Below are 24660 nucleotides of genomic sequence, written 5' to 3'. Positions count from 1 at the left end.
CAAATACCCGTAAATTACATATTTATAATTAGTAATAGGCAAACATTATATTAATTTTATGTATACTGTATAAAATAAACACAATTAGCCGTAAGAGGTAGATAATACACCGAGATATTAATGATGTTAACATTTCACAACAAGGTTAAGATAGTTTACGTCGTTTATATCTTGTGTACTATGAGCCGCATTAAAAGCTTTTGATTAATGTTTGATCAAATAGTTACGCTTCTTCAGTTCAGGAATTGTGAGATAAGGTTTGGGTTTAGTAAGGCAGTCCTTGAAATACGCCTTTCTGATGTTACAAGTTGCTTTTATAATTTGTTTACACTGATGCTGTCACATAAAGACACGCTTAATGATTCCTTAAATATTATCTTAGATTTCATATACTTATCCTACATTAATTAGTGACCACTTAATGATTTTGAGTACAGTAAATGTTTAATTTAATAGTGAATAACTACTACAATACATATTATCTTAGTATTGTTATAAATGCGAAAGTTCAGATAAATGGATTGATGGATGTTTGTTAGAGTTTGTAGCCTAAACTGCTTAACTGATCTCGATGAAATTTGGTATAGATTTAGAACATAGTCTGGAAGAACACATAGGCTACTTACTTTTTTTTAATTCCACTCGGACGGAGTCCCGGGCTAAAGCCAGTATTATATGTATTACATCATTCGTTCTATGTATAGATATGTTTTATTATTTATTGCATTAGTAATGACGTAATAACAATAGCGTGTATTGAGAAATTGATTAAATTTGATTGCCTCGGTATAAAGTATTGCCGCTTTGACCCCAACACTGACACCTGAGCACGAAAGCCTTGATGTCAGTCATTTGCTTATCTTTTGTAAATAATTGACGGCGTAGGTCGTAATAAATAGAATATTCTATATTAAGGAAATACTAGTTTTCACACCGGATGTTGCCTAGTGAATGGTTTTATAACAAAAGAAAAATCTCGCACTAATGGAAATTGAACAAATATTTTTTATGTGTAGTCTGGAATTTATACATCTTTCAACACAAAAATATGCTTGAAAATTGGGATCTGACGTAATATTTATCACAATTTTGCCAAATGCTAAGTGGTAAATTGATATTATTAAAAAAAAACGTTTAGCAAATAGATTTATAGTTTGTATATAATAATTTATTAGTTGTTATTGTTGCTTCCGACGTCATCTTTCGATAGAACTGATCCAACTAAGATATTTTTATACGTTTTCCGCAAAACATGCTTTGATATCGCAATGATGAACTGATTCAGAGCTTTGGCAACCGTCAGTGAAATACTTGGTTTGTTTATCACAGCATTCGCGTATGGAAGACTCATCGGGACGTATTTCTCCTGTCTCTTGACGCATACGACTATTTTAAGACGTCGCGGTTCAATGCAACCATTGTGCTACGGTTGAAATTAATATTCGATCTCAGATAGATATTTAGTTATCTCCCCATTTTTATTAACAATATTTGTTTTTTATTTTATACATATTTAAGTGGTTTAAAATTTTCTATAACAACCAAAAACACAACAAGTATTCGAAAATGTTTAGTACGTGATATCATAGATCTATCTACGCGTTATCCAAAAAAAATTAAGGATCGATCTCAAGGATTGATTATTGATCCTTCAGTCGTGAAGTATTCTCAGAGCATCGTTTAAATTTATTCACACAGTTGGTGCAGTTGCATGTTTACAAGCCGTGATTCATCATAATAAACGTCATTGGATTTAATTTAAGCACATCAAGAAATTGATAGTTAATTACCTCTTATATCTTAAAATATACTGATCTTACTTCCTGAGATTAAAATTATACAGTATTAGCTTGTGTTAATGCATGTTGGAATTATAAAGTTTAACACTATTCTAGTTAACGTTAACGGATCAATTATTTTGCATCCAGATTAATAAAAAACAGTTTCATCATATACGTGAATTTAAATTGTGTAAAAAACTGACCGCTATTAAAATTCACTGCATTTCCAATAGATCCGTTACAAAAGCGAATTAAAGTAATATCAAATCTATAATTTTATCTTGTGAAAAGTATGTCCCATTCGTTTGCACAAACAACTTGCACATAGTACAGTAAGTACTTATGTATACACGCGAAATATACGGATATGCAATACAACTTCTTAGAGATTTTCTGCAAGTTCAGATTAATAACCGCAATTAATTAATCCGGCGTGGCAGCTGACTGTCCATTTTGTTTCGGAGAAATGTGACCGCGAAACGTCGTGATCTCAGACGCTGCGCCCACGCAAAGCTCGCGCCGGACAAAGCGACTCGCTTCTCGGTTCAGTTCAGTACACGCGGGATCTCGAAACGGGAAACAACTCCTCAACATACAGTGCTACAGTACAGAACTTCAAGGAATACGCTTTTACATTTTTTTTTTAATTCAGGTAATTTTTAATATCTTTTTTTATAAATTTTTAAGATCGAATTATAATTTTGAAGAGTATCTGTTTATTTTTTTTTTAATTAAAGCTTAAAACAGAATACGTTAATTTATACTAATTTATTAATTACAAACCTCGTGCCGCCCGCAGGCTATCTTTGTATTAAATCAGTAAAATATACTTTCAAGAACCAACCCACAATGATAAGCACAGTAACAAAACGATTTTTTTTTATTCTACACCGAGCAATTTCTATTTAAACTTCAAGTTTTAGTGGGATATTGTTTAAAAAGATAATTAATATGAAGCTGAATCCCATATCTCTTAATAAATTGTTGTAATTTTTTAAACATCATATTTATACGCTGATTAAAGTTTTTACATGACCATTTCATTTACTCGCGGTAAATATGTAGATCATATCTAGTTTATATCGATTTAAAACAATACTACATTATAAGCATAAATAAATCTTAAAACTACATATGTCATGTTTTTTCAATAAATTGTGAAATTCTAGCTACATTCTGGAATGTTCGAAAGAGTTCATAATAGATTTAGACCGATAGCCTAGATAGACTTGAACATTTGTCAATTCTCTTGAATGTTCTAGTCACGTGCACAACAATAGTCCCGAGGTTTGTGTAGTTAGATTTACAAGAATGCGAGCGCCGCCGGGTGTTCGTCGAACTTGCCCTGAAATTTTTCAGAGACGTAAATTTAAATACAGCCGCTGCTTTCCACTTCTGGCCTCGAGCCAACCGCCGCATTCGCTTCCATCAACTCTGACTTTTCGTTTTACTTTTCCAACGTGTTGAATAATTCAAACGCGTATTCCATTTTTTTATTTATTTATTGATTGTTATGAATATTTATTAATACTAAATTACTTTAAATCCAAATATGTTTTGAAAACATATGATTTAAAAGGATTAAGGCATATTGGCAAAGACTCTTTCCAATTTTTTTTGTTTTCGAAGTTACAAAATATATATATTTTTATAGATAACACAAACTTTACAAGATGTCTGAGAGCAAGCAATTGGAAGCTGGTCAGCAGCTCGTTAAGAAGACAATGGATGAGTTGATTCAACAGAAACAAACCACAGAAAAAGTAACCATTCAGGCGAGACAAGAGTTCCGCGAACACTTTGAACAGAGTTATGAAGAAGAATTTGAGGAAGAAACTTTTATTGATCAGTTCGGAAATGAGACGACCAAGAGAGTGGAGTCGAGCAGCGAGAGCTCGGAGCACTCGAAGAGCGCCAACGTGCAGGTGAAGGCGTCGGGACTGAACGCGGAGCAAGTGAAGGCCCTCACAGACTGCGCCAATGAGGCGGGACAACTCGCGCTCGATTCTAAACCAGCCAACTGAGGCATGTAATTAGAAACGTTTATTAAAACCTAATACCCCCATTACAATTAAATAACTTAAATGAAATTGCGAGAAACACTACCATATTTTAGAATTAAGATACAATTATTTGCGCTTGTTGTTCGAGATGTAAATCCTTTTATTCCTAAATTTTCCTTCCCTTATTCTTAGCTCAAACATTTCATATAAATATTTTTACTAATTGTACCAATTTGTTTCAGGTGTCATTTTAAAGTGCGTGTGGTGGTACCAAAGAGTGATAAAGACTGTGTCCAGTGTTCCTTTCTAAATGTTATCATTAATTTAAGTTTACTTTTATAAAAGTCAATAAATGTTTTAATCAAAAATGGTGTATTGAATTAGTGCAGTAAAGTCCGAGGTGCTATAGGTGACTTAGGAAATAAACTAAAATGGAGGAGGAAGACGACGAACGTAAAGTCCGTAGGCAGAAGTTGGCGGCGTTCAGCTCGCTTAACGCACGTATCGTGCACACCTCACTAGAGGAGGGATTCCTACGCCAGCAGGCTTCGTCCGAATCGGCCGACGCTAACACATCTAGTATTTCAACAGCTCAGTTCAGTGATAGGAGTTTCGTATCTAAAACGAGTACATTCTCCCGAAGCGGTACCTCAAGTTCGAGTCAAGAGGAATGTGAGGTGGCTCAGACGACCATCACGAGCGGCCAGTACCTAGCAGCCGCGAGGGTTGAGACGGCTCGCTCGATGGAGAGTCTTCGTCCGAGTAAAGATACGTCCCCAGCGCGGCCGGCGAGCTCCTGTACCACGGTGCGGGTTCACCGTAGCTCGTTCTTGACCGCGAGTGAGCGCGATGTACGGGAGTCACGTGGGCTGCCGGCGCGACGTGCTTTGTCTGGCGAGGACATGGGCAACTCGGCGGAAAAGCGACGCGGGCTGTTTGCGAGTACCGAGCGACGAGCTCTGCAACAACTCAGCTTGCCTCCGCCGGAACGCCGCCTCACGATCCTTAGCCCGCACAGCCCCATGGCAACGACTGAACTACAATGGCCTACACCACCCGGTATACGAGGTAGACGGAAGAAGGGCATGGTCCTGCCCAAACTAATATTACCACGGAGCGACTCTGACGGATCAGAAGTATTTTTCGAAAGGTGCATTATTTTTTACATGTATTTCGATAAAATTAGACTTATTTCTAATTATTATATTCTTTTTATATCTTCTCTTGTAATAAATGATAATTACTTTGAAAATACAACGAGCTCATAAATTGCCGACTGAAATTTCCAAGATAAACATGTTTCGAAGGCGATGTACACACATATGTACGAGTACGTCAGTAACAAAACGCTAACATCGTTTGTTTACTCTGTAGGAGTAAAATGTTTTATTTGTGCTAGAATTCGTTCGTTGTTTGAATAAAATTATAAAAGTTCCTTTCTTTTTAATTGAAACGGACGTAATTGAATGATTTCTTCTTTAAAAATCTATTGTTAGAAAAAATTGCAATCGTACGTTTTTTCTGTACTTCTGGTATCAAATGAAACATGACTTAGACAAACAAATGAAACAACAATTTTAAAGCAAAACTTAGGTGGTATTTTTTCTAGCTAGTGCCTATTTTCCTTTCCATTAGTATGTGGTATAAACTCTATTTGCCATCAGGTTAACATCATAGTTATTGTCAAAAACCACTTAAGACATTAATATAATTTATCTAAAGATCGTTTTCGCGTTGCTAATCATGAGATTCGAACGAATTTATTTAAAATATGGAGGTACAATATTATACACTTTGGCATTTAGCAAAACAATAGAACACGAAACAAAGGAAGTAAACATTACGGCTGTTAAACTAATTGTAAGACTAGAACTTCTTTAGATAGCGTAACAATAGAAAATGATATTCCTCTCTACGTACACAATACGGGCACACGTGCAGAATGTTGGATGAAATCCAAATAAGTTTTGCTCTATCGGTCCCACACTGACTAGAAGAACAAACATGTGCTGTGAATCATTAATGCTATATTTATATTTAGACGATCTGGACAGGTAAACACAAATGTAACTAGGTCTTCAATACTACGCTAGAGTGAATTAGCTTAGGCAGATTTCTTTCAAACTTTAATGTTAGATAAGAATTTTATGTTACTTTTACACTGCACCAACGAGTATGTTATATTTTTTAAGCATAAGCATAAATGCCTCATTTTTGCTTTTTACTACTATATTGTTAATCTTATCGATTTACAATAAATATAGAAATCTTTCTACAGGATATTATTTTAATTCTAAAAATACAACATGAACCCAAACTAAAAAACTTTTTAAAAAATAAAGCGTATTTGATAAAATACAATACTCAAAGCATCAAAGGTTTTAATAATTAGCTTAAAAGGAATACATAAAAGTTAGTAAGTAGAGACATTTTAAAGTCTTTGTTTGCTTTGTAGAATAACTAAAGAAGCGAAAGAAAGTTTTTCAATCTTTTACTGTCTTTAGTTTTTCCATCTTCAGTTTACAATACGATTACTTAGAAATAAATTTAAATGACATTTTTTATTATAATTGAGATTGAATCATGACGGAAAGAATTATAAAACATAGAATTATCTTGGACAGCGATATTTTAATTGTTTAGTTTCGTATTTACTAAAACTGTTTTATTATCAGTTAATTAAATTTTCCGCAAATAGATAATCCCAAACTTTAGCTTTCTAGCAGCCCGAAAATAAATCCGAAAAAAAAATACAATGCGGTTTTATAGCACTACGCGTTATGATCGAGCGGCTGCCAACCGCGATGGCAACTTAAGATTATTATCTTGCTATTGCAATTATTTCATGTTTTCACTTACTATCAAGGTAGCTGGCTGCTAAATATACAATGGTCTCAAATCCGGCGTCAAATTACGATTCATCGCATTAAAAACTTAACAATTTTTGAGTTTCTCATTTCCTAAAATTTTATATTGACTATGTTTCTTATGGACAAACAATTCATATTTAGTGATGTCGTTTACCCTGCAGGCATTAATACAAGCATGTCTACAAAGGGTCATAAAAATTAACCACATTGGCTTTCATTATCAATACAATACAATAAACCCTGAAATATTTGTTTTAGACAATGACAAAATCTTTTAAACTGTTAACATTTAGTACACTTCACTGACCATCGTTTAACAATTAAGTATATTTGGATCGATATTGGAATAACGGATATCCTTTATGAATATTTTAGATATCATATGTAAACAATGTTGCCTCGTAAGCTTATAATTTACACAGCTATAGATAAAATCTATATTAGCCGCCTTGTTATTTATAGCCTCAGAATACACAGAACGAGCAACCGCGATTATTGGCTGATAGATAAGAAAATGATGAAAACCAAGGAAACTTGTTAGTTCAAGTTTGTTTCAGTTCTTAACAAATTGATTCTATAACTTACTTACTCTTTGACAAAAAATACGAAAGTCGCTTCCTTATTTTAATTTGAAATACATAGGTAGGTACCTTTAACTTTGATAAATAAATGAAAACTAAGTGTTAACAATTTAAATTATCGATATAATTTCTACATTTCTTTAGCCCTGATGCCCTAAACATACATATGTTATTACTTATTACTCGTAGTATTATAAATGTGAAAATGTAGATGGACGGATGGATGTTTGTTAAAATTTGTAGCCTAAACGGCTGAACAGATTTCGGTGTAATATTTGATACAGGTTTAGGGATAGTCTGAAAGAACACAGGCTATATACTTTTTTTTAATTCCACACGAAAGTATTCACAAGCAAAAGCTAGTATATTGATGGTATTCGAAAGAAATAATTTTACGCATTAACATATTAATTACAAATAGATTTACACTCATAGTGGGAATGTTTAATGAAAACGGTAAGCTGTTTCACTTATAGATTGCTTATCATAACACGATGATCGATATTATACAAGTGTGATAAGGAAATAACATTATATCACTTCACACGCGGCCACCGTGTCAATGTTACAATCCATTTAAAGATAGAGGGATTTAAATACTCGTAAACTCGCTCACATACGAAGAAATGTTATAAACCATTCGATACATTTTAGGAGACTAATTGGATTGGATAAGATAGGAAGAAAGCATATTAGAGGAAGTTTGAGAGTAGCCCCAGTGGTTGAGAAAAAAGGAGTAAAAGGTAAGAGTGGTATGGACATGTTATGAGAAGGGATGAATCGCATATAACAAGACAAACGTTAGTTATGAATGTGGAGGGGTACACCGTTAGAGGTTGACCTAGAAAGAGATGGGTGGATTGCGTGAAAGGTGACATAATCAAGAAGGGAGTGATGACTGAGATGATGTATGATAGAGTGCTTTAGAGGACAAAAACCCGGTGCGCCGACCCTACGGGAGTAGGATAAGGCAGAGGAGATAATGATGATTATGAATTGAATGTTACGTTTTTCTTATAATCAACAAGATAACTAAATCTTTTTAAAAGACTTTAATATTATAAATCAACAAATAAAACATTTTAAAAAAATGTTATACGATTTCTTATCCCAGATCTCCTTGAGAACAATACTGTAACTTAAAAATATTAAGAAATACTGAGAAAATCTTACCCTTTTTCTCAGTTCCATTTTAACAAGCTGACCGATACTGCCACCGAGTAAGCCAAGCAATCGTAATAAAAAAGAAATTCTACTGAATTCTAGAAATGCCATACGTATAAAGAGAAGATCTGTAATACGGTCATTACTATAAACGAGTCTACGGACAAAAAGAATACGGAGCGCTCTGAAACGCTTAATCATAATAACAGCGGCATTTCTGATGTTTGCTTTTAATGAACACATTAGGGATTTGTATAATGGTATTCCTCGTGAGGTATTTTTATCTCATTTTCTTTCACGGTTTCTCTTTAGATTACCACCCGCATGCAATACGATATATCGATGCAGTGGTAGTAATATTAAATTATTAGTGTAACTAATCTTAGTCTTAGTCTTCTTATAAATGTGAAAGTTTAGATGTATGGATGGATGTTTGTTAGAGTTTGTAGCCTAAACGGCATTAATCATTTAATAGCATAACGGCGTTTAGAGCATAATCTGGAAAAACGTATAGGCTACTTACATTTGTTTTTTTAATACCTCGCAAACGGAGTCGCGGGCAAAAGCTAGTTGGAGCATAAAATAAAATATTGACTTACTCATTAAAATTTTACATTACTATTCTATTATTAGAGAGGTATTATTAGAGAGATTTTTTTGTTTACAGTAAAAATTTATAATCGCATTGGTGGAATGAAAATATACTCGCGTTGTCCCTTCTTTTTACCGTCAAGACTACAACGACCAGACCCAGTGCATACTATACTCGTATGTTATTGTATATTATTCTGCAGTGGTTGGTGCAACCGCGGCCCGATCGATACCACGATGGCCGCTGTCCTTGTTATTTGGTAAAAGCTTATTACATCGATCGTACGCCATGCTATTCAACTACTAGAATCGAAAATCCTGGATTTATTTTCATTTGTTTATCTGAAAAAAGCTAGCATTGCAAGCCACGTAAACTCAAATAAAAAAAACAGTCAGAGTCAATCTTAAACAAACAGATCACTTCCAGTATGGCATTCTTTTAAAGTACAATTTTATAAATATTACATTCACTTCAGTATTACAACTATGCCATTTAAGTTAAAATACTGTATTATGCTAACATAAAGCAATTATTGGATAACCTCTAAGCTCTGTTGGATAACAAGCCTTCAGTATAAACTTAATTGTTACTGTACATTAAAGTGACTTGTACGTTTTAATGAAGCGCTTTGTTGTAACATTTTTTTTATAAAACAAATTAGTTTTTTAAATGCGTTCCACAAATGCTACTTTCTTATTTCCTTTTGTTGTAGTTACTTTGATAGAGGAAAAAGTAAATTAAATGCTACATTTAAATAAAAATCCAATAAAACACTGCGCCCAATAAATAACCTCATGCATATGAAAATTCAGTAGATCTACTTGATACCTTAAATTTGAATTTATGATTTAACTTTTTGCATAGTAAAAGGCGAGCCAATGAATGCTGTTTGTGAGATAAATATTCATGGAAAAGTTATATGAATAGTTTTGCTTAAATATTTCTACAAGAGCTAAACGAATTGATCGCAGATTCCCAATAATTATTCTGTTAGAATTACAATATTCACCTATTAATGTGGAAGTTAATAATTTTTTTCTGATTAGAAACATGACTCTGACAAAACTTATTTTCTTAAGGAATTATAAATTAAAGGAAATCAGTGACCCATTAAGCGACCTTAAATATTTCATAGTTCAGTCACTTTGTTAGGAATCGATGTAGTTTTGGTAACTTATCTACCGATACTGAATTATAGAAGAGTTTTATGAATGGCAAGGTAAGTATGGAACAGTAATGTGTATACAGGTGGCCAGCAAAGATAACATGTGGCTCACTGATGTCGTAATCTCGCAATTATTCAATACCATAAAATATGTAGGTTTAAATCCACGATTAAATAGATGAAATTGTTTAATGAGTATTGTAATACACAAAAGAGACAGAGAGAGAGAGAGAGAGAGTTTCTGTATACTGACGATAGATAGGCATAACAAACCTAAACATGTTATCACTTTTTTTGAGTTTTCAATCGTAGAGCCCGCAATAACATCATAACGAGCATGCCCGGTACGCTCTGTACAATACCACGACCTCATAAAAAACAGCAGTGAAGTGGAAGCAAATTCCGATTTTAATCCACTTTTAGTTATTTTCTTATAAGAAAATGGCTGGAAAGGGAAGAGAATTTAGCAGAGGAGACGCATAATAAGGCGAAATTATTTTACGTCTCTTCCTTCGTCTATTATCTATAGTCTAGAGTAACCGTGGCAATTGCAGATGTCTATAGATTGACAATCGCTTTGCTTTTTTAGCGAACCCATGTAGCAGTTTGCTCGTTTAATATAATAAAACAAACATACAAAATCTGTGTAAACATAAATTCTTATAGTTTTTGTATTAATGTCTTAGGTCAAACAAGAACCGCTTATACGTAATGCAAGTTATAATATGTAGATTAGTAAGTAGTAAGGATAACTGTAAAGGCATTAACAATTACACAAGCTACTAATATCTTTGAACATAATCATTAATCATTCATATTGAACTGAGTAATCGAGTGTTGTGTTTACATTGAATATTAATGCAGCAATTCTATGTTGACTCATATACAGATTAAATAGAATTTTATTTCGAGAATGATAAGATTCTAAAACGTAAGTATACAATCAATATGATAACTTAAATCGTGAGTAGTTAAGCAAATCACACGTGCAATTCCGCCTTGTCTTTTTTGGGCTGTAGATATGCAAAAAAAATTTCGAAAATAATTGTGAAGAGCTTTTTTTATTATAATGAAGTTAAGACGAACAAAATCGCTTTAATTTTGAGTTATATACGAACATAAAAATAAAATTTCGTCCAAATTCTAATAACTTATTTTCGAGAGTAAAGATAAATACATTTCTTGCTTACATGTGATTAGATTATAATTATCTTCCAAAGTATAATACAAATCACAGACTGTATTGACTTTTATGCAGTGTAATTAATTTATATTAGTCCGGTGTTTCTGTGTTGCAGCGTGTTGGAATCGACCTGATGGGGATTAAGCTCCTATCCGCTTTGATTGTGACACAAGACCCACATCCGTTAAAGGATTAAGCTTGGCTTTGGACGTCGCTTTACAATCTCTATGTTTTTATATTTCGTATATTAATATTATGTACTTAATTTTAGGTTACGTTTTAAGAGATATTGATTGGTTTTTTAAATATTTCTTGTAAATGAATAAAACACTTACTTTTACTACATAATAAAATCACAGGTAATAAACGTGAAAGAACTGTCACAATAGATTTTAATACACACAGGAATATTGTTAAGCAAAATGGTAGACAGGTAACACATTTTAACCTTAGTTTTACAGTAGTTTCATTCGAACACATAAATTTGACCTAGTTAAAGATACGCTCAAATATTATCTTTTGAATAGTTATCCCACTTTCGACACTCCAAATGTAAACCAACAGACGGAGTCTTAATTCTGCGTTTGAATTAATGTTGAACTAGATACAAAAATAAAAATATTTTATGAAATGAGAAACCGATGTGTAGTAAAAATAGATATAACGAGGACGAACCTTTGTAACATAAATTATGATCTTCACACACATTAAAAAGAATACTAAACAGCAGAAATATGCATACTGTCCCTACATACCGGAGTAGATTAAACAGTGATCCTAAAAAGTAATCCTAAGAGCTGTATATACCTAGATTACATGCCTGCCTTTTCAATGACGTCATTTTCGCTTCCTGGGAGAAACGCTGAAGAATAAAGGAAGAGCAACGACTTATAATTTTTCTCTCGGTAGTGGTTTTGATGGATAAGGACCAATCCTATCCATCAAGAGATGCAACACGCAAAGATTTTGCCCAGTTATCTCACGATTCTTCGAAATTTCCTTGTTTTCTTATGTACTCCTTCTTTTTATAATTTAACTGCATTAATAAATTTTGTTATCTTAACTGAAGTAAGTAGCTTTATAATACTCTTATAAAGTTTAATTCTAACTTAGTGTAACTCAAAGTGTTAGCTCTCAATAATCTGATTAAGGAATATCGGTACACAGAAACGGCAATTACCACTTACTAGAGATAAGTATTTATCGCACAAATTACCTAGTGATTTATGGAACATTTCTAAATAGAAATAACGGTACACAAGAGGCAAGTCGTTGGTCCCTTGAATGTGGGTCTGTAAATATTTAAAGGCCGACTCGCTCTCCGTCAGAGAACACAGCCCCTGCGGCCAACATGACAACTTGAAGTTCGACTTTCGACGTGAACGTAGGCGAACTGCCTACAAACATTTCACTAAAGTATTCTCATTATTATATTAAAACAATGCTAGTACTTACGTGCCCTTGGCCGTCTGGTCTCCCCTGCTGAGGAAATACTGTCTGGTTGGACTGTGTTTATTTCATTTTTTATTTATTATATATATGTTTCTGTTCGATGTGGTACGGCCCTTGATTGAATCTATATTTTTATTTAATTACAAAACATTAAATAACAAAAAACTCAATTAAAACCTAGTAACCTCAAAATGTTCACCGCGCGAAAATGTAATCATAGAAAATTCTCTTATTCTTTTTGATAACAATATATTTTGTACTACTAATGTTTTGGAAATCGCCATTAACGGTTATCTTATAAAGCTACAAAATTGAATACTTAACTGAAGTTCAATGAAAGACAAAATTACGTGAAATTCAACCAAGTGCTGTAAAAAATATTTTAAATTAAAATATTTGAAATCATCCTGATATTTATTTTCAAAACACCAAAACCAAATCAAAGTTCTTCCTATAATGAGTTTGAAATCTACATTATTTTAACATATTTTCATTTTAAAAATTAATCTCAAAACCGTTGGCTAAATTTATTCACCAAGTTGCCTTTAAGTTTTAAAACCTAGCGCAGAAAGTTCTAACCACTTTTTTATTTCTTTTCAGGTAAGTTCGAAAGCCGAGTAAGAAAATTAAGCAACGAAGCAACTCAACATAATCTGGGTAATTAAGTTCGGTTTCAACGTCTTGTTACAATTCGAAACAAGATCATTTAATTTTTAATTAATGAATGGATCCGCCATTAATTAAACATCGATAGCCTAAAAAAAATTAACTATGAATTACATTACAATCAATCCTTGTCAGTGCGGCAAATATATATAAATTTATAATCAAGTAGGTACATAAAATATAAATATATCTAATGCCGTTAAATGTTAGTTCAAAAATTAAGAAACTAATTACCTCTTTTCCCTTATCCATGCTGCAACTACATTTTCTTTAGTGTTCTTTATTACATTGTTAATACAACGTTACCGCAATCGGCGTCTAAACTTTCTTATTAAGAAAGTTAGGGAAGCATCGTCGGTATCCACTGAGAAAAAATCATACAAAAGTTGCTCTTATTTTTATTTTTATGGACACATTACCGATAGTATGTATAAATATGAGAGGACACGATTTTATTTTAAATCACCGTCTATATATTTTAGAAAAAAGAAATAATAATAAAATGCTATCACTTACTTCCTTTTATAGTTAGGTTACGTCTCTATAAAGTACAAAGGCTTGATTGCTACCTATATTTTTTCAGAGAGTTTAAATTAATATACGGTCTGTTTTTTAACCGCAGCAAGTAAAATGACATTTTTTTGGCATTGCTTTAAATTAACTTTATAATCTAAATTAATTATCTAATGGAGGTGAATGTTATGGTTTCAAAAACCGGTGTCATAGGTAGAACAATGTACAGAAAATGCTGACAACATTTTGTAAATTTGATATTCGTTTGTTTCAATTTACTCGCTGCGATTAATAAAATAGGGTTTTGGTTCTAGAATGATCATTGAAACCATCGAAATAGTTCTTAGTTAACCAAATATTTTACAAAAAAATGATATTTAAAAGAACTTGACTGGGGCGAGAAACCAACGAAAAACATATGATAAGTAAAATAAAGTGAGCGCAATCAAGTAACGAAATTATATGAATTTTCACGGGACTCATTTTGAACAATCATTTATTTTAAGACAGTGGAGGTGCCACCTCGTGTCGTATCATTTTGGAAATATTTTCATGAATTACTTTGATTAAAGGCAAAGTTACGAGCTGTAGAACCTAAGATTATTTATGCTGAAGTATTCTCATTTTTTTAAAGTTTATTATTATCTATACGCCTATACTAATATTATCTAACTAACATAGGCTATATTTTTTATTTTCATACGAACGAAGTCGCAAGCAACAGCTAGTATATAATAAATTAAAAAAAATATATCATACTTAGAGTTGTCTAACTAAGAAAAAAAGAAAAATGTTATTCCAATTTCTCTAAAAATATATTACCCGCTCGAAGCAGTAATCTTTAGTACGACGTATAAACGCCATATCACTCCCATCAGCTATGAAGTCCCACATCAAAGCGAGTCAGCGCAAGCTCACAGACTGCGCTCTACATGAAAATGTTCAAATAAACCTCGTATATTCAGTCACTCTTTATTAACATCGTCTTTTTAAATTTATAAAGGTCGTTATAAATATTATACCAAGTTACAAGCTTAAAGTTCAGAGTTAAAATTTATTTATTTGTTAATCTTTATGCGTATAAGTCGCTGTTAAAATCAATTAACCTTTCAATAATTACATAATTAATATTAATAAGTAACTTTCACGATCACATTTTCTTTTCATATCCAACCTTGCTATTGAATAAATTATTAACATAAAGTCATGGCTCATATTGAAGAAAAATATTTCAAAGACGGATTTGAACGTACGTGTCCAATCGCTTGCATCAGTTATCAAAGGAAAATCTATCGTAATTTCATAAGTATATTCCATAACAACTAACTCTAGCCGATGAATACCTTGAATAACATAGGATCAGATTTACTGGTAGTTATCTAAAAATAAAAGTGACTGTCTCCAAAGAAAAAAAAATAAAGAAAAAGCAATTTTTAATTTCACAATTTTTACAAATGTACATTTTTTTGTTTTATTTCATTTTCAGTCTTTTCAGTTTCATGAGAGAAATTGGTAACAGCGACATCTATTGCGCATCTGAAAAATTATTAAAACGTCCAGAAGTTTCGCGCTGGTTCGTGGAGGTTTTCTCGTTAGTTTCTTCGCTTAGTAATAGATGGCGCTGTCTACCGCTTACCGCTTACCTTAAGAAAATTTCACATTTCCTTTCAAAGATCAATGTTATTTTTAGATACTTTCTGGAATGATACATCTAAAAATTCTATAATCTTTATAAATAGGTGAAAGGCGATATACAATATTTAACCGAAAGTAAAAAACCGCAATATTGCAACACACAATTTGAAGAGGTGCGGCTCAATTGCAGCGCCATCATTGTGCCCCGCCCTCAAATCTTGACGTCACACGCGTGACGTCAAAACCTTGCATTCCCAACCCACTGAGCGCACACCCTAACTAAAGCCTTCTGACTGATGTTGGAGACACAGTACGTGTTTGAATTAATTTTAATTATCAGATATTACCTTGAATAGAATATAAATGAACACAATTTAATTAAATATGAAACGTTCTTATGTTAATAGCGATAGCAATTTGTTCTAAAAAAGTATTTCGCTTTTCAATTCGCTAATTCTTAGTGGTCACCTTAGTTAACTTCGTAGAAAATATTTACATTTTCTTTTAATATTAATTGCTATAAAGTATAAACTACAGTATATTATAAAAACTAATTTTTCTTTTTATGTAAAAACCTACGTTCCGGGTCAAATAAAATATTTGTTGTTGCGTAAAACTAGTTATTGAGTAAACTAAAATAAACGTGAACATTTTTCGAGTGGAAAAAATTTAACAGGATAATATAAAATTTAAGTGAAAAATGACTTCTCTCGAGATGTCAGCCAATTTGGCTTCAGTAATAGGCTCGTTTCGCGAGACGAATCTTAAACCTCGGTTAAGGTTCAAACAATCACGACCCCCACGCACCGCAACCTATTTGAATTTCTTCACATGAAACATCTGCTAAATATAAAGCACAATACCGTTTATATTCTTAACAGATCACTTTTTTACAGTCACTTTAACTTGTCACAGATTGTCTTCATAACTGGTTAAGATATCTAAGTTTGTAAGGATTATACATTTTTGTTTTCAAATTTCAACTTTGGCTTAATTTAACTTATGTTTTACGATTAATTACATGTTTCCATCCATCGTCACTAGTAATATGGTGTTGTAGACTTAATTATCGCGTTTAAAATCGCTGTTAAGAATTGTTAATTTTATTTCTGCAGAAATTAAATTAACAATTGCGCCTGCGGTTAGAGTATACGTGAGTGTAGTTTATTTACTTGTTCTAGAAATATTCCATTTAAATGTTATATAATTTGTACAGTTTGGTTATATTAAACACTATTTAATTTTAATATTTCAATTTAAAAAGCAGTGTCAAATAACCAAGGCTAACTTTTTTAAAAGTGATATTACAAATATGATATTGAAATCGCGTAATTATCGGCACAGTCAGTAGACGTAGAACTGGTTACGTGCGTAGAGCAACGTAGGCCTGTAGATACTCGTAGCGGGGCACGTAGTAGGATTACGTCATACACCATAAGTAATTACGAGTTGCAATTAACAACAAAAAGTGAATTTGATTAAGTACTGTACCTTCGCTTACGTTTAAGTTCTATGCAGAGTATCATGAATGCAAAACTATAAAACTGTATTATTCTTAAATGACCTATGTAAGCAATTGTAATTTGGTATACATTCAACTCCAATAAAAAATTTGCCCTATTTACCGTTTCAGATATTATCAGATATCAATTTTAAGAACGTGTAGTGTTTAATTTCGTAACAATTTAACAATGTTACATCATTTTACTTATTGTAGTTGATAATAGCACATCGTGATTATACAAGTCATGCGCGTAGGTTGTTATTATTTTTTCGGAAGGAATGTGACGGAAGCGGCTTATCATATTAGAAATATTTCGAATAATAGCGCTACATTGACTATCATGTGGTTAGTTTTGAAACTGGATAAAGTTTATAATTTTAATGTTTTATTTTTTAATCTACAATCTTTCTTCACAAATGTTTTGTTTTTAATTTTGTAAGATTATCATAAGATTTTTCTGTACTGTAGTTTCTTAAATAAATTAGTAATTGGTAAATGAAATAAATATCTGTAGCGATCTTCAGTAGAACTGCAACTTCAAAAATCGATTAAATTTCAAAGCGATGTTGAGGTCTCGAGATGGAGGGTTCTCGGGTTTTTGAGTGTAGCAGCTCAACGGCGGCGGCGGGGCGCGTGCGCGAGCTCTGACGTCACGGCGGTCCCGGGGCGCAGCGCCAGTGCCTCCCGCGACCGCGTACAGCCTCGCGCCGCTCCCGACACCACCACGAGCTTCCGATTCTAATTCACCCCCTATTCTAACGATACTAATAAAATAATAACAAACCGTATACCGGACGCGGTGTGCGTCATCAAAACCTAACGCAGGCCACGTGACCCCGCCGCGGTGACAGTTACATTGTGGCGCGCTTCTTATAAGTATTCATAGACATTAGCTATTCATTAGTTACACGTAGAGGTTATAATACATACTTTCATTTTTATTAAGTAGACACCATCATGTAAGCTTTTCATTTACATTAATAAGCTTTCTATATAACAATTAAGTTGCACTGTGAACTTTTATCTTTTATTCATTTATGCTTTACATCCAAAAATAAAACACGAGTATTATCAATCTTACGCCTTATCAGTACCCAAAAAATATTTTATGTATCTCGACAATTTATCAATACAGAACTATGCCATGCCAGTTGTATTGCAAACGGAAATGCTACTCAGCTGACGCGTTTGAACTTTGCCCAAATATACTCTTATGTCAAATTGCTAATATCGTTCATTGTCCTCTTCAAATGATAACAATATAAACATACAAATTAAATAAAACTCTTCATGAACATTTTAATATTCAATTCATTAATACAATATACCATAGTGTTAAATATGGATTAAGAGAATTTATTAATATTTTAACTAAAAAAGCAACGGTATAATTTAAAATGTAAGATTGCCAACAGATCAACTATAAAACATGAATAATTTCTCGCTCCGTTCTCGAGGTTCTCGTCATTCTATCCAATTTCGTTCCAAGCATTTCGGCCTTGATTGTAAATCGGGATATAAATCAGGCATAGTTTATAACCGTGTATTTGAAAATGGTAGCAAAATCGCTTGAAGTAGGAAGGCTGATCGTACCTTTCGCTTTCAGTCGTATTACTTTAGGGCGACGGCCACACGATCGGGGTTGCTATCAAGCGCCCTTGAGCTTGACGTTTTATAAATATTATTCTTTCCCATCTTTCTTTTCCTTTTAGAGTTCTTAAAGATAAGAAGCTTATTGACTTTGAAAGCTACTTATCGTATTTAGACATACCAATAAAGTTCAATTTTTGCAACTTAACATAATAGAGGCTTAAGATTCAATTTTCCTAATACAAAATGAATCTAATAAACCTTCAATTACAGTAATTAACAAGCTAATTAGAAAAGAGATGTAAATTTTAATTAAATCTTTTTTTTAATAAAAGGAAACTGGAAAAAGCCTATAAAGCTTACAGGTTTTACGATTCGACAGTAACAGATGGCGCTAGATGGCGATGTCGGTTGCCGAAAATTATTATAGGGGGCGTCCTTATCGGTTACAATGCTACTACAAAAACAATGCCAATTGAACAAATATCTCATCTGTTAAGGAAATTAAATAGCAATTTATTTTGTGACAAAAGTAAAAGTTAATTAAAAAAAATATTCGATTTATTCTATACGAAATGTTTGAAATGATAATTCCCAATAACACCAGTTTTTTTTTTTGATATAGCAATTACAGCACACAAATTAAATATAAACTGTAAAACTCAAAGCAAACACGATACAAAATATATTGTTTTTGATGCAGTTATCGTCCATGATGCGAAAATGATTCATACTAGCTGTTGCCCGTGACTTTGTCCATGCAATGATACCATAAAAAAGTAGCCTATAATATGCTCGTCTGTGTAAGCTACCCTTCAGTGAAAGTCCGGTCAAAATCGGTCTAGTCGTTTCGGAGATTACCCGGAACAAACGCGGCTTGCGAACAGACAGGCAAACATCATCGCAAATCCATCATCTTCCTGTAATCTGGATTTTTTTTTTCGATATTACAAACAGACATTCCAATTTTATTATATGTAGAGATAAATCTGATGTCACTGTTGCTAGCTTTTAACTTTGTCTTTATATGCATGTATATAACTATACTCTATTTACATATAAACAAGTTGTAGTTAGTTGTTTGTCAGAATGAAATGATGCATCTATTATGAAGCTCACCCCATTTACATGCTTACACTTTGCGCATGTTAAGTACCAGATGAGAACGAACTAACAATAAATGTTGGAATATAAGACAGTAATTTACTTACATGGGCAGTCCATATGAAATACTCTCATTTGTTTTATGTAGAGCTTGCTACACTATCTAAGTAAATTAACTTAAATAAGTGATGATTGAATATAAGATCGTGTCATGGTTCTAAAAAATAAATAAATGAAAAAACAGTAAATAACCATATGAATTTTTGCTTTTATTATAAATGTAGAAATTTAAAAGAATTTAAAAGAAAAGTAACTGGATATAGAAGTTAATTCAATTGTATTTTAAATATTTTGTCATGTCGAAGATAACCTTCGACGCATGCGCGATAACCTTGGACTAGGAGGGGTCGTTGTGCCGATTCTCAATTGGATTGCATCAAAAAATGTTTTGCGGGATATTTTAATAAAAATATTATGTTTAAAAACGTTCTAATAAATCGGAGCCTATTTAAAACCATGCTGAAATGCTGAAAACACAACAAGCGCGCATATTTAATGAATAAAACATAATAGATAGATTGATGAATAATACAACATTTTTAATAAGCTATAATGAATGTTTGATGTTGTAATTCGGTTCCGAGTATAACATAAACCCTTCTCCAACAAACTGTCACAATTTGACGTACCTGGATCGATCGAAAAAGGTCAAAGCGGGTTTTAGGAAGGGTCAAATATTTGGGTTTCAAGTAATCTCCGGTTTCAAATATGTATTCACATTACAATATAAAATAACATTTGATAGCATCGATGTAATACCCTTTTTTTGCCATCCGAAAGGTATACAATATTATTTATAATGTCATTACATTAGAACTTTGATAAATGTCACGTAAGTTATATTTTGTTATGGTTTTTTTTTTTGCATGCACTGTCGTAACACCAATTTACCTGAGAATGTACTCATTTTAGAATTCAAATTCTAGTTATGATTTGCAATAAAATGAAATATAATTTCACTTTTCCAAAAGGTTAAGATCTGATCACTGTGAAAAACAACGGAAGCTCGTCTGTTAATTTAATCCGGTATCGGTATTCAAGTCGGCAACGTTGAAACGTTTGCCTTTTGATCTTATAAAATAAACGAACGAACACAAGTGTTGGATAAAGTTTAAAAATAAATCTGTTTAACAAAACAACGAATTAGTAATCTCTGGAGATTTGTATCATCTCTAGAGAAACGAATTAAAGGCTTAGTGGAATTTGAAGATTTGTAGTCAGTCGTAAGGGTTGCGTTGGTCGGATTGTTGTGGTGAGATGGCGGAGTGAGTGGGGCGCCCTGGGCGGAGGCGGGTCGCGGCACGCCGGCTGTGATGCGATGGGCCAGGACTGGTGCTTCCGACGCAAGAGGAAGCGTAGCAGCAGTCAGGAAGATTCCCAAACGCATCACAACCGGTAACTACAATATTTTACACAATATACAAATCGGTAATTTATAATGCATATTTTGGTAATTTTGCATTTAAGTACTTTACTGAAATATCCAATTAATTTACGTAGTAGTATATACATAAACCAATTAGACCAATTAGCGTATATATTACGGCGGATAATATTTATGTTAAATATGTTTTCTTGTTCTTATATTAGGATCATAATAAATACGTTGACATAAAATATTCCAATTTTAAGTAGAAAACTTTCCTTTCTATCGGATCTAGGGTCTACGTGGTTATAGACTTAATAAAAGTTGATCTACTAAGGGTATTGGGATCCTAAAGTTGTAAAGTCACAATGAGATTATCGGCGGGCCACAAGACGAGCTTGCCAGCCCACATACTAATATTGCGGCGGTAACCTTACTATTTCTGAACTATATTTTATGATTGGGTTTGATAGGTAAAACATGGCGCACTAAAATCGAACTGATGTTTTAGTGATACTAAAAGTAATGCAAACTATTATTAACTATTTATCACGTATACAAAAAGGCTTTTCAGACATATTTAAATCGTTTCTAAAAAAAGTCATTTTACAATATTTTTTTCTACCTCAAGTTTATAGTTAATAGCATTTTACAATATGTGTTACACGAAGTATCCTAGTGACATATAGTAGAGTAATTGCCCTTAAAGGATAATCACTTTGGCGGCGACACTGAGCGACAGTTAGTGCACAATTATTCGATTACGAAGCCAGCGGCCGGCGGCGGCGGGCCCGGGGACCACTTGCGACGAGATGTTATCGTAACAACACTCTACCCTTTATCTCACTACAAGTTAACGCTAATGATTTTGATGGCAGTAATTATGGTATAGTGTAGATCTATATCTACACACTACCGACCTGTTTGAGTTCATTTGTACGGGCCAGTTAGCTAGTAAGAGTGGAAGTTAGTTGAAGTTGTAAGACCGTATGTCCACGCCAGTTAGTCTAATATATGGAGCATGTGAAATACAGCCGGGAAAAGATGGTAACAATACATTATTTGTCGATTAAATTTAAACGTCAACGAGAGAATCACAGCTTAAAAGTATTTTAAAAGTTATACCTAATCTAGCAATAGTTTCTACTAACTTCGTTAAATACAATAACTAACTAATGTTTGTTAAAATTGTCGAGAGTATCGTGAAGATAAGATTTCTTTTTGTCAAAATATGAGCCTACTTTTAAATTTCAAGCTTTTGCGATGTTTTCAAAACACTTTAAAAATGTATTAGGTAACTACATTGTTTGTAGAATGTAGAACCGAATGCACTGTATACGTTGACGTACGGTAATTGCATGTACGCGCAATCCCTCAGTAATTATATCTAACCGCAAACGTAATAATATGATGGACGAAGACAAGGCTGTTACAAGGTAATTACGTCATACGCCCCAGGCCATGTGGAAACAATGTACCTGTTCTCTGTTTCTGTAGTTTGTACAGATATAGGTACGTATATGTTAGATTTACCTGAGTTAATTTTGTAACCGATATTTATCTATGACAATATACTGCACGTATGCGAAGGAACTTAAATTCTTACTTCTGCGAAATTTTCATGTACAAACTTGGAAATGGGCTTGTAAGTTCCTAGTCTAAAAATATTATACTAACTTGTTAGGTACACAAACTTAACTAGAAGTCACAAGAAGAATGTTGAAATGTTAAAGACGGTAAAGTAGTTTAATAATCTCCACATTTAATATAGAAATAATGATATAACGAAAGTTATTGTAAAAGATAAATTTAAATTGGACCAAAAGTTATGTACCAAAAATGAAATTCAAATTAAACCAGGGTACGAACATTAAAATCTGTATAGGTGAGGTAAATTTTGTAATTATAATTTTAGAAATAAAATAAAAAAGTTATTAATAAGCGAGGCGCGTGTACGAGGGGATGAAGGTTGATGAAGCGAGAGGGAAGGGAACGGTAAAAAGCTCCGCACAAATTAGGTTCCGAAAAATTTTAACGTGCTTTTATAAACGTTTATATTTTTTAAGCTAACATTAATATTTTCATTTTAATTAAATCAGATATGTTTTACTATAAAAGTACGCTTACAAGACCAATTACTGCGTTTGCGATTGTTAAATTTTAATATAATATTGTTTTTAGTGAACCCTTGGTGTAGATTTCAAGCACAAAATCTATATTAAGCAAATTTCTTACTGACCACTTAAGACACTGTGTGCGGTTATAAGAATGTTTAAAAAGATTAAATAAGATGAAAGTTAAATAAAATGTAGACTTTAAAAGAATTCTGTGTCGTAGCCGTAGCGCTTAGATTTTCTATCTATTTAGCGTGGTAGCTAAGTTCTAAGTTCATCCCCGTTATAAAAGTGACGGCGCCGGTCAAGTTCAAACGCCACGTGCTTTTTTCTTCAAAGAAAATAGTCTTATAAAACAAAATCTTTATTAAGGTACTTCTTAATAATACTTATTTTTTGTATACGTGTAAAACACGAGAAAATTCTATAACTCATTTCATTTTATTAACAAAATCCTAAAATTAAATTTCTACCTGATCTTTATAACTTACACTTTCAATTTGTGTAAACCAAGTAAACGTATACGATTTGTTTTGAAATAACATGAAAGAAGACGTCAGGTGGAAACATGTACCTATCCATTGTATTCCACAATTATTATGTATTTTTCTTAGAAATAATGTATTACGTAAGATGAGATAGATTGAAGTCGTAAGACATTAACTCTTTGTATCAAGTGACGGTGAATGACACCAAGGTTAGAGAGAATTAAGAAACAAAGACAGCCTGAATTGATTATGTATACCCAAACCCTTTGCCAGTTGTATTCTTTTGTTTCAGGGTTCCACTATTATTCCCATGACCCAATAAGTAAATATATATAATCGTTTCATTATCATTTATGTAACGAAGAAAAAGAACTTGTTTATAATCGTCTACTGTAAAACTACCATGGCTATTGAATCTTCAAGAATATGGTATCATTCGTTTCGTCTATTCCCAAGGAGTATAATATAATAACGTAATAAAAATTTAAACAGGAATACATTTTTGGTTTTTTTTTTAAATTCATTTTAGATATAGCGATATAAGGACTGATTATAATTTAATTGACCCTTTGTCTATGTTTATACTATTTTCACATCGATATTCCTTAACCTAAATTTATCAAACTGAAAGTAGTCTTGGTGATCCGTAGCAAGCTTCAGTTCAGTCATTGGAGGCCTTCGCGTGACCTACAAACGAACGCACCGTGGCGAGTGCTCGTTATGATCCTTGAGAGTGGGGCGTAAGGCCCCGCTCGCGCTCGTACGCCACCGCGACTTGCGTCCTTTCCACCCCGAGTCTGCGTGCCGCCGTACGCATGCGGCTCGCCCC

General features: G+C 32.9%; 2 protein-coding genes across 7 annotated transcripts in view; both read left to right on the top strand.

The window, feature by feature from the left end:
• The window catches only part of LOC106105459 (cAMP-specific 3',5'-cyclic phosphodiesterase), a 242934-nt gene that overhangs the window by 157558 nt on the left and 60716 nt on the right, over positions 1-24660 (top strand). The gene's annotated exons all lie outside the window — the stretch shown is intronic.
• LOC106105461 lies at positions 2289-6042 on the top strand. Of its 2 annotated transcripts, none has more exons than XM_013285772.1 (3): positions 2289-2433; positions 3436-3806; positions 4027-6042. In XM_013285772.1, the coding sequence occupies exon 3, from the start codon at positions 4216-4218 to the stop codon at positions 5050-5052; it is 837 nt and encodes a 278-aa protein (XP_013141226.1). In that variant the 5' UTR covers positions 2289-2433; positions 3436-3806; positions 4027-4215; the 3' UTR covers positions 5053-6042. The 2 variants fall into 2 exon arrangements, with proteins under 2 accessions (XP_013141226.1, XP_013141227.1); XM_013285773.1 differs by having other exon boundaries at positions 2315-2433; positions 3436-3810; positions 4027-4145.

This window comes from Papilio polytes, unplaced genomic scaffold (assembly GCF_000836215.1).
Source record: "Papilio polytes unplaced genomic scaffold, Ppol_1.0 DF822845.1, whole genome shotgun sequence".
NCBI classification, from domain to species: Eukaryota; Metazoa; Arthropoda; class Insecta; order Lepidoptera; family Papilionidae; genus Papilio; species Papilio polytes.
Note: the sequence above shows the minus strand (reverse complement) of the source record. Positions and strands in the feature narration are given on the sequence as shown.

Coding starts and splice junctions, on each gene's coding strand:
- LOC106105461 (XM_013285772.1), top strand. CDS start 4,216: ATGGAGGAGGAAGACGACGAACGTAAAGTCCGTAGGCAGAAGTTGGCG.